Genomic DNA, 18,117 nt, shown 5'->3' with positions numbered 1-18,117 from the left:
CTTAATGAAAAATGTTGTACAAAGAAGCTCTGTGCATTCAGGAAGCTAGTGTTTGAATATTAGCAGATCTGGGATGTCGTACAGCTGCTACAGTGTTGTGGAGTTGCTTTTTCTTCGTCTTGTGAGCTGAATCCAGAACAGACTGTAGACCTTTGGGTTATGTCGTGAGGTAGTGGATTACCTCAATTTACATTTACCATTACAATGGAGGGTATTAACATTATGCCAACTGCTGAGTCTGTGGGTTTTCTTAAACATGATCATCCAGGTGTCAAACGTCCCTAATCAAGTCTTCTTGGAAAAGGATTCAGAAAACTCTTGGTCTGGTTGTCTTGATATCGTAAGTTTTAGGATCTAGCAATAAAGTTGTGTCTTTGATGTTCTGTAGTTTTGAACATGCATTTCAAACAGAGCAGATTTGCTAAACATAAATGATTTTCACACCAAGAAAGCCCTGTTCCAAACTCACATAGCCGCAACGTACAACCATAAGCCATTCGTACATGGAGATCGCACAATAGGGAAGCTACAAAGTCCTTTCATTACGCCAATTTTGCTTCTTTATAAAGAGTCAAACAACAGCAACATCATGCCCCCTGAGTGTGTATTTTTTAGTTAGTATGACAGCATTCAGGAAACAAAAGAGTCATGACAGGAGTGACATGTAACATAACAGCACCGGCCTCTAACGTGACTTATAACATATGCGTCAGCAGCACTGGTCCTCTGCTCCGAGGGTAAGAAGCTCCCAGATCCCATTGTTTTCCCAATTTGCAGACATTTTCATCTGCTGGCTTGAAGGCCAGATAACTGTTCAACTTTGGGAGGTCTGTTCAACAAAAGAGGCTATAGTCTGGTGTGTTGGGCACTGTGCAGCTTCACCGGAGCAGTTGGGGGTCAGATAGCTTGGTCAATGACATTTCCCAAACTATATTTACTGAGGAACTGAACCCTCTAGTAAAAAATCTACCTCACTGATTTTTTTTTTAGATGTTAATTTGCGTTTGTCAGTGTAGAAATTGGCAGAAAAGGTGGGTAGAGAGAGATGCAACAAAGGTCTGCAGCTAGAATTGAACTGAGAGCTGCTGGACCTGAACATCACCCTGCTTGACGGGCAGGTCTGTCTGCGTTCTTTGCCATTTTTTTTAAATGGAAACACCATTAACACAGTCCTTAGCCAAAAGCAGTGATGTAGGTGAGAGCAGCGATCGCTGATATTAATTTTAATAACTGAAATGGTTATGTCCGATTTTTTTCTAAGTGGGGTTGTATGAGGTACTTAACCATAGTAAGTGTAATATTTTCACCACTTTACCCTGCCGTCAGACAGCCCTTTCTGACAGGGAAATGAAGCCCTTACATCGTTCTCCTCAATACCACCAGACTCCTTGGGGAAAAAACGAAACACTGGCAGTTGCCGGAGTACCGCTGCCTCTATCAGTTAGTTCAATCAATAGAGACTTTTTCTGGAGAAAAGAATATTTATTTGCATGTGCAAATAAGTATGAGAAGGGGGTTTCATATGTAGCAGTTTCATCATACAGAAACCTACGTCAGGTCACATGAAACCCATCTCTCTACCCTCTTAACCAACTCATCAGCTCCCAAATAACTGTCCCCCATTTGGAAAGGAGCAGAAATACTCAAACACATCTTCCAGCAGTATTTAGGGTAGTTGACATTTTGCGTGTGCGCATGTCCATGTATGATTTCTGTCTCATCTTTTGACTAATCCATCTGTGTGTGTGTGTGTGTGTGTGTGTGTGTGTGTGTGTGTGTGTGTGGCCATGAGGGGGTCAGTGGCCTGTGAAAACACACCCCTCCATGTCAGCGGACACTACTGTCTGTCCAGCCAGACAAGTTTATTAGTTTGTCCCTAAAAATACAGCTCCCACTCCCTGGACCTCTCTCACCCCGTCGAGCTCCCAGGGGCCCCCTGGAATGAGGCATCGCTAGCATCACTGTTGGCCGCGCTCGTAGTCGCAGAGCCTGTCCAGATGCGTGAAGACAAACATTTGTTGATTGTAATTGGCCAGAGTTGTTTGGATTTTGAAACTTTGACGTCAAATTGAAGAAGTGACAGTAAATTAATAAACTTTATGTAGGTCTAGTTTTATTACTGTCTTACGGTTTCTGTTGGTTTCACAGTTGCACTTAATGTTGTGTGAGTTATTGTACCAAATTTTATTACCAGGATTTTTGAATTTTATGATAAACTTGAGATTTAAAGTATCTTTCCTCTACATACATCATTTGCGGCTCTGAGGTATGTACGCACATATAAATATGGTTTATAGATTGAACACGTGAAAGATGGTTTATTTTTTGAGCTCCTTTGACTTTGATTTAATATGCTGAGTATACATCCCTGGTTTATTTTCAAAAGACTCTCTAGACAGCTTAAACGCTCCCATTAAAATGCATGATACACTGGATGAAAACGAAAATAATTAAACTGACTTACGACAAAAAAACAGTAAATGTTTCCACCAGGGCTGCGTAATTTCAAAAATTGACATGAAAATATCCCGTGCTTCGATGCAATTTTCCCTCATCTCATACGTTTTCAGCCTCCAGGGCGACACAGAAAAGCTCTATTCATCCGAGTCCCATCTCAAACTGTAGGAAAAAGACATTTTTGATTTCCTGTCATTTGGGGTTTCCTCTTCCCCCCAGTGTTTAGTCAGACATCAAAGTCAATTTGCAGGTAGTAGTGAACAGATTAGCTAATTTGAGCAAACCTGAGCGCTTTGATAGTTTTGACACTGATCCTTGTGTGTGTGTGTGTTTGCGTGTGTGTGTGTGTGTGTGTGTATGTGTATGCATCCTGCGGGCCCTGCCTGTGTCACATTACAGGAAGAGCACTGCCAAGGGGCCCCAGCAGTTTAAACAAGTGGCACATTACAATGCAAGGAGCGAGAGTTTGCGAGTTTTGCACTTTGACGTGTAATGACAGATAGTTTCGGTGCAGCGGGCCAAAGCAAACATCTTTTCACCCCCACAAGACGGCCCACTGTCTCCCCTCTGCTCTGGACCCAAAACAACCCCCTGACACGGCCACTGCTTTGTGATTTTTAATTTAAATCATCACAAGCGACTGTCTGCTACTAATGAAGCATATTTTTCCAACAAATGACGGAGCACGGAGGAGAAGCTGTTTCTTAAAATGCTTGACTTGTTGTAGATCACATCCAAATGTGTTTTTCTTCCAGCAAGATAAATGAGTCTCGGTGAGGATCACAGCTGTCTCATTTGTAGATTTATTTTGCTCATGAGCTCAATGAGAACATTTGTTCCACATCGGGTTAAAAATATAACATCAGCTCATTGTTTATAATTCAGAGGAGTTACGTGACAGCAAAGAAAATCATCTCTGTCTGTGAACTTTTAGTCAACTTGGCTGACAATAGTGATGTGTTGCAGGCAGAGTCGAAAATTAAATTTTTGGTTTATCTGCAAATAGCTGGTAAACTGGAAAAATGTAACAGCCATAATATTTTTAATAAAACTGCATTAGATGAAAAAGAGCACAAACAAATAAGTAGGTCCTGTTTGTCGAGTGCCTGCTGCAAACCCTGCAGCTCATTGTGTTGCAGTTGCATCATGAAAAATCTGATCTGTCTTCACCTACTTATCAGTGAAGCGCCATTTCTCAGTACATTTTATCTTAACTGTATTAACACTTTGCTCTTCATTTGTCCATTTAAGTTGATTTACTGGGCAATGTGCCGTCACATACTCGCAAGCTCTCTTTGTGGTTAGAACGAAATTCTCCTCTGTGGTACGAACCGTAGCAACAGTGGACAGCGAGGGTCAGTCATAGACGAGACATCGCATTTATTGATAGTCATACATTGCACGCCACCACAAATGTGCAGTGTGCAAAACAAATTTGGCCAATCGTGTGGCCTATTTCAGCAACCAGCCAGTGGTGACTGACTCATTTATTTTATTCACTAATGTAACTTTTTACTTGCATTTGGCAAGTACCGTGTGCTCATTTTGAGTCGTGGTTACTTGTAGAAAGACTACTGCACGCGGCCTAACTTGCAGACGTTTCAGGAACTCGACCTTCATCAGGCAAACCTGCTCGTCCCTCCCTGTTTGGAAATACATGTGCAAAGTAGTCCTTTGTTTTTTTTGTGTTTGTTACTGACAAAAATAGTAGAAATAAAATGATTTTATGAACCCGTTTACCAGGAAAAAATTTTTTAGGTGCCCTTTGACAGTCAAACTCTTAACTAAAATAATGACTACAGAGTAGTGAAGTGAAGCAGTTTCTGGTTCCATGTTTTTCTTCTATTAATCTGCATTTGAATGTATAATTTTAACAATAATGGCTGCAACTAATTCCATTTCAGTACTGATTTATTTGTGTGTTATTCTCTTTATTTATAGTTCAGTGGACAACATGTCAGAAAATAGTGACCAAGACTAAGAACTCTGCAGCCATGCTAACAGCTCTGTGAGGCTGTATTTAGGCACAGCAGTGCTTTGAGCCAAATGTAATGTAAATGCAACCGTCCCCACAGTGACAATGACATCAGTGTCTCTCCAGAATTTAATTTGAATCCATCTAATAGTGCTGAGATATTTCAGTCTCAACCAAAGTGGTCTAACAGACCACATTACCATCTCTGGATTCATACTAGCACGACTAAAAATGATCATAATTTTGTTAAGCCCAAGATGATTTCATTGGATTGTTTGTTATATTTACTTAAAAACATGACGGTATTCAGTTTAAATCACATTGACAGAGAATAGCAGCAAATCCCTCACTGAAACCAGAGAGTCTTTGACTTTTTTTCCATTAAAATGTGTATCAAATAGCTGCAGATTATTTTTTCTGTCAACAAAGCACCACAGTAATCGTGGATAATTTAACAACCCTTGTTTAAAGGATCGTTTTATGGCATTTGGTTATTTATTTTTGGAAAAGCTACAGTATTTTAAATTGTTTTTCATTGTAATCACAAACAAAAATTGAATTTCAGTTGCAGAATAAGATAAAATTTCAAAAGTGAAATCACACAAAGCCTTGAATTTCCCCACTGGCTCATGGTTTCCTGTGTGGATATTCTCTACAAACAATTATCGTTAAAAGTGGAACTTCCGAATATTAAACTTAGACTAATCATTGCAGCTCTTCAGCGACACCCTCTCACACTGAGTGTCTGTTGTACTGAATGTATCATTCAAAGCACCTCAGATCAGGGCTCTGTGTCTCCTGTGATGTATCGACAGCAGCTCTCAACACTGCAAATGGCTGAGCTTCCTGTGAAAGAGATACCACTGTCTAAATACTTCACAGGTACTTCCTCCGCCCTGAAGGGAGATCCATACAAAAACATGGTATCATTTAGTCACGCAGGATTAACCCACTTTGAGCGAGTCATTTGGAGCCATCTCTTCTTTATTTCCACAATAACACTGTTTGTTTTCAGCGGCCTTTGTCATGTATGTTTGCTGTTAGGTGGCACTGCAGAGGATGATAATGGTTCCTCCTTATCAGGTGTTTCTTCTTTTAAAGAGCTCCTCTTTTCATCTGATCAGGTGTTGAACTCTGCATTGTCCACAGTGACCCGAGATTAAGTGTGCTTATGTGTGTGACAGGCTGAGATGATGTTCTGTTCGGGCGTCTTCTGGATGGGCCTGTTCTTCATCCCAGTCACTTCGCTGGTCTTTGACGTGGCCTACAAAGTGTAAGTCTTCTCTCCTCGCTCATCATCACTCCAACACACATCCGATACAGGAAATTCCTCCTGGATCTCTCCTATCTCCTGCAGAAATTCCTGCCCCGAAATTTTGTAACAGACTTTCGAGGAAGTCCAGCTTTTCTATGCTGTGAATACTCCGTGGGAAATGTTTGTGTCTGGATGACATCAGCCCATAGAAGATTAAACATGCCAAAAGCAAATTTGCAAAGATAGAAGTTTTATTCCCTGATGTGCTCGAAGCAGTTTGAATTGGTCGATGGGGGATTTTTAATGTCAGTCCATGAAGATTCCATCATTGTAAAGCATCTGTCATTTGCTGTGTGTCAAATGATTAAGATTTCGTTTTAAATGTTGTTGTATTTACAGGGTGAAGAGGGTGTGTTTCAAGACCCTAGTGGATGAGGTGCAGGAGCTTGAGGCTTTATCCAAAGACCCTGGAGCAGTGGTGCATGGAAAGAGGTACAGTTTAAGTTGCACGTTACTTCACTTCTCGTGTCTTTGTTTTAAGAGTTTAGATTTACATTTATTTACCCAAGGTTTCATCTCTAAGAGGACCAAAAACAAACTCACGAAACCTTGTGAAAATGAACCTATACAAAATTGTAGCTGTGTCTCAATTCAGGGGCTGCAGCCTTCGAAGATTGCAGCCTTCACGGTCGACTTTGGCCACATACTTTGAAGACCGCATCAGCCAAACCAAATGGTCTCCGAAATGGGACGGTCTGGTGTGCAGAGGGTTTCCTGGTTGCATCACCAGTTGTTCTCGCCCCGACCTGTTGGCACTGCTGTTAACTAGCAAACAGCTGCGCTTAGTTAGTTAAGTTAGTTAGCCCTAAATCATGGACCCAAAGATTGTTTTATATATATATATATATATATATATATATATATGAATTAACTTGAGGAGATGATTCACCGCTGTTTGATATATTTCAGGCTGATGGAGGACTGTTAGTTAATTTATTAAATTAAGATTGTTTAAGCTGTGTGCTTTTAGCCAACAGTTAAGCATTAGCTAGTTAGTTAACTTCACTTAATATATAATCGTCACTGGCGCACAATGCATCTTGGGATAGGCTGGGCCATGAAGGATTCAACCGTCGCATCCTCAAAATTCTGGGAAAGAAGGCCGCATTTCTTGGCCACATTTGAAGGAGCGTTTGAAATGGGACAGCCTTGGTTGCGCTGATGTGACGCAGTCAATCTTCAAATGCAGCCTTCGAAGGCTGCAGCCCCTAAACTGAGACACGGCTACAGAGACCAGTGTGATAATTGTACAAACAGAATTCAAATGACAATTTTTTATGAATTACCAGTGTGTGTTTTTTGTGTTTCCTGTTTGCTATAATGTTTTGATATAGTGATGAACACATTCAAAGTGCAGTGTTGATCAAGGCTTACTTAAGGACCCACTTAAAGCAAGGAAACTGCACAACGTCACTTCATCCATGTCTCACTTGTCACTGCGGACATGTCTACGCTTGCAAGCTAGCAACTAGCTTCCTCAATAGCAAACAGTGTGTAAATAGGTAACCTAACCTTTCTCTAACAATCTCATGACTTTATTCACAAGCAGCAGTTTATTTTTGTTTGTTCCTGTACTCTTGATGGATGCCTCACGTCAGCCAGTGTTGTTGACAGTAATTAAACCCACATTTAATGGATAAAGTGTTAGATATTTTTAATGCACAGTACTCTGTAATCACACAGCTGTATTGAGCTTTCCACTGATGTAAACACTCAGGTCGTTAATATGGAAATCTTTCCTATCTCTACCACTAAACTGTTTCTTTTGTTAGTTATTCGGCAAATTACTGCAGAGCTTTTAGGTAAATTTCTTCCTAATTTGCATGAAGTTAAAACTTGATCACTTGCTTTATTTGCATTAGTGGTTAGTCCTGCATCACCTCTTTTTACACAATACCTACTGAGGCAAATTGCTCAATGGGGTGAGCTTTGCATTGCACCAATTTTAGTGGGTCTTCCACATTATGTGTACTAGTGTGGATTAAAATCTTCTGTCACAGACTATGTAACTTTATATTGATGAATACTTTGATACCAGAGATATGCAAAGGGAGAGCTACAGAGTAATGTGTGGCATAATTAAATGGCAAATTTATACTGTCTCACTGTATATATCATCATTTGTTCCAACGCTATCAGGGCTGCAGAGCCATTATTCTTTCAGGACACAAAATGTAAAGCATTTTTTATTTATATTCTCCACCTCAACTGGGACGAAAAATCATCTGTAACCTCCCAAATCCCTTAAAATTTCACAAATACCCACGGCTCCACTGCCAACAGTATTCCTATGTGGAAGAGAGAAATCTCAAAATTGTCGCTAAATTGCAGGAGTTTGACTGTAATGTCAGTAATCATGTCATAAGAGTAGATGTCCATTTTTCTTCCCCTCCCAGATAGTGAATGTCTCATTTTAGAGCTCCTATATTAAAGCTATATATTATAAAAACGTATTAGCTGGACCGGGTCTGCTCTGCTCTCTGGGGCCTGAGGCCTGCAGCAGGAAGCAACATGGAGCAGATCAGTGTGAGATCTCCTGCTGGCTGAAAGTGATCCCCGAGCCTGGCCACTGTCCCGGACCCAGCGGGCTGCAGGCACACTCACACTTACACACACACACACACACACACGCACACACCCTTACAGAAACAAACATGTAGTGAATGTAGAGATGCAAACACGCAGATCGATGGGTGACTTTGCATATATGCACACAGATGTATGTATGCATAGAGGGCTTACATGAATACCTTCTGGCCAACATGCTGTTTCAAATATTTCACCCACACACTGACACACACACACACACACACACACACACACACACACACACACACACACATGTTGTTCTTCCTCCTGCGTGTGCAGAGTTCTGTCTCCCTACATGGTGTTTGAACCAGCAGGTAGAGCAGTTGGCAGGTCCATCCACTCTGGAGGTGCTTGGACACAGGTTTGATGTATGGCTCATTAAATCTGCCTGTGGTGCTCAGCATGCTGTAACACCCCGCCTCTTTCTGTGTGTGTGTGTGTGTGTGTGTGTGTGTGCAGTTTGACGGAGAGGGCCCAGCTCCTGAAGAACGTCTTCAAGAAGAGCACAGTCAGTTTGTACCGGTCCGACTCCATGCAGCAGAACCTGCTCCGTAAGTTACACAAAACACTTCTCTTTTATCTCTCTTCCTCTCGTACTTCCTTTCTTACTGAACATGACTAAAGATGGAGAAGTCCGTTAACTTTTACCCTGAAGAGAAAAAAAGTTCGTTTATCCATGTTAGATTTATCTGCTTCCAAATCTCTTCCCTCGTCAGGGGAACGTATCGAGCGTCATTACTCTTCCTTTGACGCGCACCGTATCTCTAAAACCTTCATTTCACCCTTTGTCCTGGAGACGCTCTGTTCATCCCACGTCTCTTCATAAATACTCTGCTTTAACCAGATGCAGGAAACACATGTCAGTAACTGTGTCTGTGAGCAGCCCCACAGTTCCCTGACAGTTCCCTGTGTCTTCACCTTAGCAAACTGCTTATATAAACTGTTAGATGAGTTATTTTCATGGCAAGTTGGAGACATAAATGCATACAGTTTGGAAAGCGCCGGTTTTTGAATCTCACTAAAAAAAAACTGAAGAATCTTGTTTTCTTATTCTTTCATTACATTTTCCTTGATTTTAATCACAGTTTTGTTCATTTTCCATTTTATTCTTTACATCTGTCTATTTGACACCAATGTATCTGAGGCCCCATTCAGGCAGGATTAATGTTACAGTAGGAGGTTGGTAATGAGATATTTTCCCTCCTCCTTCATAATAAATGTCATTTTAGCCACTGGCAAATTACAGCAGCTGGTTCACGGACAGGCTTAGTGTTATTTTAAATGTTAGCATTATTTACCCTTAATTATTCAGCTGCGATTCAATTATTAACACAGACAGCTGCAAACTACTTAAAGGAATACTTCATCCCCCCAAATCACCATGTGTTATGTAGAATTCTTAAAGCAAACTTTTTGTTTTTCTCACATGCCTCCAGTGCACAAAAAAATCACACTACAGGAAAAATTCTTGATGAATTGAAGTCATAGGGGACCATGTTTAACAACAACAAAACTATACCAAAACATCTGTTTAAAAAAAACTGTTACACAACTATGTCTGCCCCCCAATAGTCGACCAAATGTTAGTCGACCAGAAAGGTCATTAGTTGACAAGATGTCTTTGGTCGCCTAGTCGCAGAAAAAACAAACAAAAAAAAACAAATATGAAGCTCTATAAGGAGCAGCGGCTTGTCAGAATAAATCAAACCTATATGACTGGACCATGGTGGAATTTAATTTGAAAGGACAGACACAGGAGTCAGACAGGAGTCACGTTACAAACAAATCAGAGCCGACAGATATTTTTCCCTTCTTCTGTAAATATTCAGTCTGATGAATACAGAAAAGTTGATCATGTTAGTGCAGGGCTACCCAGAGCTTTACATCTGTCCCACAGACGATAGGCCTACACACTTACAAACAGCTCCTGGAAGAAGATGCCAACCTGCCACCGCCCTTGAAAGCTGGCACAGAAAAGGCACAAGAGTAGCTCACAGCACCCGACTTTGTGTTTTCCAGATGGTTATAGAAGCAGCATGTATACGGTTACTAATTTCCAGGGCTGGTAGCTGCGGTTATTCCACAGGCTAGTTAATAACATGTCGGGCAGGAAATCCAAAGTGTGGGATCATTTTGAGAAGGTGAAGGACGAACCCAAGGTGATATGTAAACTCATCTTCATTGGTCGACTACAAACATGACGTATCATCTGAAACATGTCAGTAGCTACATGCCCATTAGCCACTTAGCACAATCGTTACTGCTTTGCCGACAGCGTCATTAACAGGCGGCTTGCTCAGTGTGTGACGTGCACTTGTAGATAAAATATAGGCCTATATTAATGAAGGTTCATTAGTACGGTTTTGTATTTCTCTGTAATGTAGCACAGTGTTAACAATGTTACTGATACTATTCTTTCTCACACCTTCAACTCAAACCATTGTGTTGCCCCGCACAAAATATATCATTTAATAATTACATTCATGTCGTAAACATGTGGGCGACTAATCAACTAATGGCCCTAAATGATGATTATTGGTCGACTAGGAAAACTCTTAATGGGGGCAGCCCTAGACACATCACAATCAAGTCTCATTAATCCAGTTGTATGCTCAGTACTTCTCAAACAGACAGACCCTTCTAACAGGGAACTAAACTGAAAGTGAACCTTAATGCTCTCTACAGTCAGAATCCATTGCCAACAAGTAATTTTACCTCGCCGAACACAGGAGCTGCTGGCTTGAATAGTTAGTTTATGTTTTTGTGTGACTTTGGTGTTTAAAAGGGTTAGTTGGAATTCACTAATTTCTTCACGAATCCATTGTAACATGGGGTGAGTAATTGATATACAAATCATCTTTGGGGGCGAGTATTCCTTTAAATGTCTCTTTCTAAACATTGATTACATCAGTAAAAGACTTGCCCTCTACCACTAAGTGTATAGTGAGGTATCATATAGCTTTCGTATCAGCAGCAGAACTCAGGTGTCACATTGGAAACTTTCCACAGATACTCAAAGCATGGGTTTGGTTTTCTGTTTATTTCTCTTTTCTGTTCTGTCCTTTGTCTGATCAGTTTGTTTTTTGTTTGTCTCATAGGTGGGGATGAGACCATTGTTGTGTGATGCCATTTTTTAATTTCATTATTCAAACCTCACCCCATTTAAAACTCCAGCCCCCTCTCTAGCTCCCTGATAGACGCCTCTCTCTCTCTGGTCGTTGACTTCCTGTCCTTCCCCTCGTGTGCTTCGTGTGTCCTGAGTTGAGCTCAGTAGAGCAAGATAACGATGAAATGATGAAATGTTGCGCTGTTATTCCCCCACAATGCACTCGTCTCAGCGGGGTCCTTTGAACTTCCCCGCTGGCCTCCAGGTAGTGACCAAGTCATTTGACACTTTAAGGTGAGTCAGGGGTCAAAGGTCAGAAAGGAACCCTGTAGGAAAGTTTAGGTGGTAGATAATACAGATAAAAAGTTTTAGGGGAGCTGTCATTACTTTATAGATCACATGATTTATTTTAAATGAATAGTGTGACATTTTGGGAAATATGTTTATTGGATTTCTTGCAGAGTAAGAAGATCAATACTCGTGTGTGGATTAAATATAAAACAGCCAAGCCCCAGTTTGTGCCACTCTTGTATTTGCATTACATGAATGTCCATTTCTCTCTCAGTATACTGTGTGATAAAACATTTTTTAACTATTTTTCTCTCACTGCAGCTCAGACTACATCCACACTAATACATTGTAGTTTTTAAAAGTATAACTGCTATTACGTATACCATAGACTGTAAAAAATAATTGAAGTAGCTACCGTATGGTTTATGGACTCCTGTTTGAAGCCTTGAGCTCAGCACTTTGGCTGTTGCCATCTTGGTTTTTTGGAGCCAGAGGTGACCATATTTGTCACTCAAAGCAACCCGCCCATAAGGGTGTAAATTTAAGCCTTAATAAAATATAAACTAGTGAGTTATATAAAAAGTCACCCTTTGTACAGTTGTTACAAAGGGGGAAATTAGCTACAGAGTCAAAACCATTTTTTGTAAACATGTTAATTTCTGCTATACAGTGGGGTATTTTAACATGGGGGTCTATGGGGATTGACTCTGTTGTGGAGCCAGCCTCATGTGGCCGCTCCATGAACTGCGGTTTTTGGCACTTCTGTGTTGGCTTCATTTTTCAGCCCTGGAGACACATTTTTGCTTCCTGAAAGGGTTATCAGTCACAGCTTGTCAAGTCAAAATATTAGAGCTACGTGTATGTACCGAGCTATAATGTCAAACCTACAACTCTGACCGCCTTATACTCATGTGATCCTCTCAGTAACCGTTCCACCTAGTCGTTGGCCCAAGCAAAGAAATCGTTGTAGGATAAAGACACTCAAAACACAGGATTGGGCGCTTGAGGGTTTACTCATGAGAAAGCCAAAGAATTAGTACATCATGACAATTTATAGTGTCTGACAAACAAGCAGTATCAGTTGACACACCTACAGCTTTCCAATACACATTAAAAGGCGTTTCCGTCACTTAAGCTACTGTTTTCTTGTTATTCAGACAACCAGGTTTGAGATCAATTGCTTCTCCTCATGTAACCAAATTTGAACAGATCATTTAGCTGATGTCACGTGAAAACATATTAAAATGAAAACATATTACTATGGATGTGACCTCAGACTCAGAGAGGAAACTGTTGCAGTTTGGAAAACGGATTAAAAATCTTTTTTATCATGCAGTGGACTGAATTCTTTTTTCACCCTGATGGTTAAAAGAGTATTTAAGGATCATGGAAGTATCCATTGTGTTAAATGATCTTCTGTATTTTTGAAACATCACCAGATGACGCTCTTTGTCTCAAATGTAACACTAATACATTGGCTTGACTCTTGCTGCTGCGAGCCGAGAAAAAATCCCACACATAAACCCCTGGAAAACCAAAACTGTTTTTTTTACACTTTGGTTTTAATAACGTGTCACTGTTAATGATGCATTAATCATAGAGCTTTAGATGTGCTGGTGGGCAGATTTTGTTAGGCTAGCTGTTTCCCTCTGTTGCCAGTCTTTATGCTAAGCTAAGCTAACCAGCTGCTAGCTGTTGCTGTATGTCTAGCGTATAGTGGTGTTGCTCTTCTAGGCAAAAAGAAAATAAACAGATTTACCAAAATGTTGAACTATTGCTTTAAGGTTTGTACTTTTAATTGTTTATTCTGTTAATTCAGTTGTTTAATGTGTTTTTTATACGTTTGAAGTACTTTTTTTTACATTGATCACTGATGTACGTAGTTTTAACTGGTTCAATCCTTTTTCAGATGGCTACGCCTTCTCTCAAGATGAGAACGGAGTGGTGTCTCAGTCTGAGGTCATCAGAGCGTACGACACCACCAAACAGAGGACCAACGAGTGGTGAGCCACCGGCCCTCTGGTCGGCCAATCCGGAGCCACAGCAGCCGTTTCTAATGGCGATATTTGAAGCTTAGCGGGTGAAGATGAGGCGCGAGCGTGTGCCTCCAGCACTGAGGGGATTTTTTGGACATGAATATGAAACGGACAGAAGAGAGTGTCTTTTGAAAAAGGGAAAAGGAAAAAAAAAAAAAAAAAAAAACAAGGAACAAAAAATAAGTTGTGTTCACTATCAGCTGTAGTTGTGTGTCCAGCAGACATGATGAGCACTGTGCTTTCTTAGCAGTCTGTGGTCTGAAGTTCTTCACTGTTCTCGCTCAGTTTGTCGGAGTGAACGTCTCCTCTTTATTGACAGCTCATTAAATTAAAGTCAAAACTCCTAAACACTTATTATAGAAGTTAAAACGCTGGATGATGATTAGTTTTAGAGTATGTGAACTTGTGAAAGATTGCCAAAGAGCAGTCGTATATACAATCTTCCAAGTACTAGTGAATTCGGAAATGTTTAAACCAAATGTAACCACACTCCTGAGTGTATTCCAGCACTAAACGGACCACTTCAGAGCAGACATTGTAATATTTAAATTTTCATTTTGCACTTAAGGAAGCATCTATTGTGTAAAGCCTTACATTTGCTCATGCCTTCATCCTTGTTTCTTCTAAAACACATTCGTTTCTCTTTAGTTTCATTTCTAAAAGTATGTAGATATCGTGCCTGATTTTATTAATTTTGTTCCTTCTTGTTTCTTTTTAAGAAGTTGCCTCCTGCAACTCACTGTAGTCCAGTTTCCACCGTTTTTACAGCAGACGCATTGCTCTCGACTAGTAATTGCATTCCACACATCACTCCTGTCTCAACAATCACAACGGTGCCTATGTAGACCTTTTCCCTCGTAGAAGAAACAGATAGCCAAGAATAGTTTAGCCAGCTAGCTTAGACCAGTGCTCCACACACACACACACACACACACACACACACACACACACCTACACACCTACTGAAGACAAAATCACTGTCTCCCCACTACAGTATTGCACTCGTACAATGTGAAAACTACAGAGTGCCTTGTGGCACATGAATAAACGACGATTTGTTCCTGCAGAGGTGAACAGGAGGCTCTGTGATGGTCTTGTTGGAGCGTACGGTGGCGACAGTGTTTCCCTTAAAATGGAGATTTTATCCTTCTAACATAAGTGCCATTAGCTTAAGGGAGAGAGAAATATTAGCCAGGAAATCTTCACAACAATATCAAAACTACTTTGTCTCTATAGTTATTTTGTGGATTTGTATTTTTATATTGGAGATGTATGAATTTTGCATTGACTGGCTTTGTAATGAACTGTCTGTAACTTTTAGTTTTCTTTTTCTTCCTCTGATAAACTGGCAGGATAGAATAGATCGAATGAGGAAACTGAGCTTTCTTAAATGTCTTGTTATTATTATTATTAATATTGTTACAGCTTGATTTATTTATAATTGACTACTTAATGTCTGTGTGATTGCTTTCTTCTCCCTATGGGAGATCAGATCTCTGACTGTGTGAGTGTGTGTGTCAGTTTATGGCCTGCATGTGCATGTGCTGTACGTGTGTGAGTGTGTGTGTGTGTGTGTGTGTGTGTGTGTGTGTGTGTGTGTGTGTGTGTGTATGTATGTATGTGTGTGTGTCACCTCTACTGTGGATAACTTCTATGTATGCATTGCATGTCTGTGTCCTCTATGTGAGACCGGGAGTTTCTGGTGTCTCCTGGTGTGTTTCCTTTATCGTGTGAGTACGACTGTGTGTGTGCGGCTTGCTCCAGTTGTCCGTCTGCACGACTCCAGGTATAGCTATGGTGTACTACTGTGTGCTGATGCATGGCCGTATGGGGAACGTGTGAGTGTTAGTGTGCGGTATGACTGTGTGTGTGGTCAAACTCTCGACCTCGACTGTGGGAGTTTCTGATGCTCAGCTCGCTTCGACAGGAGATGTTGCACAATGCACTCGATGTACCTTTCCAGTAGTGGATATCTGGTATTATCTGGTTTCAGTATATGATTTCTCTTGAGTGTACATGTTTGTAACTTGTTTTCTTCATGCAGTGTACCTCTGCTTTACAGGAAAGCTCTTTAGTGAGGGTTAATGACTATTTTTTTCTCCGCTGGTCTTTGTTGTTAAAACTTGATTGGTCGTCATCTTGTCAAAAAGTTTCCAAAACCGCTGAATGTGGATGTCGTCATTGTGGAAGGCTTGGACTGTTGCTTTCTTTTTCCAGAAAACATAAAACACACGTTGCTGTCTGTGAAAGTCGTGGGCTGCATGAATGGATAACACAAACTGTTCTCTGAAATGTTTAACTGTACTACTTTGATTTTCCCTCGAGTGTTGATCACTTTACAAAAGAGAAAAAAACGCACCTTTAACTTTACTTTTCGATATTTGTTTCTTTTTCCGTCATTTTGTTCGATGATTGTTCTGCATGTTGGGACTGCAAAACTTATAAGTGTTGTCTTTTACTGCCATGAAGGACTACTGAAATAAACTTTACAATCATGGAGGAACAATGTGAACATCATTGCTTATTCTTCTGTGTATTCGCAGGTTTGTAATCACTGTGTCGTCTTGTGCCGGTGTGTGGCGACAAACAGGACAAACAGCACAGTGGGAACCTAAACAGGAAAAGGCAGGGAGAAACATCAGTATGCCTGCAGGGCACAGGAACACATCAACAGAGAACCTATTTGTTATGATGGTGACGTTCAGTCGGCCTTCTACTGTCCTGAATCCTAAACAGACAGTAATCTGTTCACGTACAAGATGAGCATCCAGATTAAATAAAAGTTACTCAAGCAGACTTTAATTTCATGTTTATAAGATTACGTTTACGAAACAAGTCTGGGAGGAGGATTTTATTCTTCTGTAGCATTTGGGATCAAACATTCGCTCAAACATCTGTTGGTAACTATTTTAATGATCTATAAGTCATTATCAGGCAAAGATACAAAACTTCAATGGTCCCAGCTTCTAAAATGTGAGAGTTTTCTGCTTTCCTCTGTAGAATATAAATTAAATACCTCTGCTTTTTGGACTGTTGGTCAGACAAAACAAGATATTTTAAGATGACACCCCAAGCTTTATGATACTGTGACTGACTATATCACAATTTTCTAACATTTCATAAACCAGTAATGAATGAAGAAAACATTCATCAGATAAATAAGTAATTGAAGTAATCGTTAATTCTGCCCTACTACCAAAAAAAAAATGTGTTGAGCAGCTGCTTTGTCTGAAATACAGTCATGGAGAAACTGGTGTTTCACTGGTGATACAGTGCAGCCAAACAAACTGGCATCAGTTTAATTAAAAGCAAAGTAAGAGTAGGTTGCTGTAGGTTGGTTGCTGACAAATATCTATTTTTAACCTACATCAGAGCAACGACATCACGTCCTTTTTGGGGAAAAAGTGCGGGTGGTGTTGTTGAACAAAAACGTATCTTAAAGGCGGAGTCCATGACTCTAATTCAGTACATTATTTGTCAAATTCAGTGAATATCTCCCCATGTTTCACTAGCTGTATGTTCTGCGTGCAGGCTGAAAGAAAAATCTGATGTTCATACACAGCTCTGGTTCTAAATGGGAAATAAAGTGTCTTGGACTAATATTGTGCTGCATTTATGCACAGGACAGAAGAAAAAGCCATGGAACGTGTAAAGAGAAAAGGCAGCGGGAGCAAAAGGGACGTTACAACAGAGCATCTCAAGGAGCAAAGGCGGGAGGGTCGCATTTGTTTGAGTGGTGGGGAGTACAAATAGTCACTCTCCAGAATTGCTGACTCTACCCTTAAAGCCACAGTGTGTAGGAATTTCTCCCATCTAACGTTGAAATCATATATTGCATTCAAACAGATGGCGCACTCTAGCGCCTCACTGTTTCAAACACACGTATTGCAACAACTGTAGCCGCTGTGTACCAAAAAGCTATGATAACACTGATGAAACCATGTCATCCGATACTACATGGAGTATTCATTCAGGCTCCTACACAGACACACGCGACGCGAGTTGACAAACCCCCTCCTCACCACGCTGGCTGTGTTTACAACGTAGGACTGTTGGGGCGGATGTAAATTGAAACAAACCAATCATGTCTTGTCCTTTGACAACTGACAAGTGGCTCAACCTCACACACCTCATCCCTCTCCTCGCATTACTGCGCTGCTAACAGCTGTTAGTGGCCAGCGGCACTACTGCCGCATAACAAAGTCCCACTCTTTGAGCATAATGCAGGATCATGTATTATGCAGCATCACGGGAGACAGAATCCTCGTCGCCAAGAAAGTGCAAAAGGGAATCAAAAAGGCAGCGTGACCGGCGAATTAAAAAAGACAAGGGTCAGCATTGGGGTTGC

At 40.7% G+C, this 18,117-nt stretch overlaps 1 protein-coding gene across 5 annotated transcripts in view; it reads left to right on the top strand.

Annotated features, from left to right (window-relative positions):
* atp8a1 (ATPase phospholipid transporting 8A1) overlaps window positions 1-13,938 on the top strand; it is a 143,028-nt gene extending 129,090 nt beyond the window's left edge. For 4 of the 5 annotated variants that reach the window (XM_078169460.1, XM_033633450.2, XM_033633453.2 and 1 more), the window contains 4 exons: window positions 5,617-5,705; window positions 6,087-6,179; window positions 8,796-8,887; window positions 13,643-13,938. In XM_078169460.1, coding sequence (XP_078025586.1) covers window positions 5,617-5,705; window positions 6,087-6,179; window positions 8,796-8,887; window positions 13,643-13,740 — 372 coding nt within the window. In that variant the 3' untranslated portion in view covers window positions 13,741-13,938. Of the gene's footprint in view, window positions 1-5,616; window positions 5,706-6,086; window positions 6,180-8,795; window positions 8,888-11,434; window positions 11,609-13,642 lie in introns of those variants that run through there. The other variant, XM_078169461.1, reaches the window with a different exon arrangement.
* Window positions 13,939-18,117: the final 4,179 nt, after the last annotated feature.

Source organism: Epinephelus lanceolatus, chromosome 7 (genome assembly GCF_041903045.1).
Source record: "Epinephelus lanceolatus isolate andai-2023 chromosome 7, ASM4190304v1, whole genome shotgun sequence".
In the NCBI taxonomy this organism is placed as follows: domain Eukaryota; kingdom Metazoa; phylum Chordata; class Actinopteri; order Perciformes; family Serranidae; genus Epinephelus; species Epinephelus lanceolatus.
The sequence above is the reverse complement of the archived record's forward strand: the minus strand, read 5'-3'. Positions and strand labels throughout refer to the sequence as shown.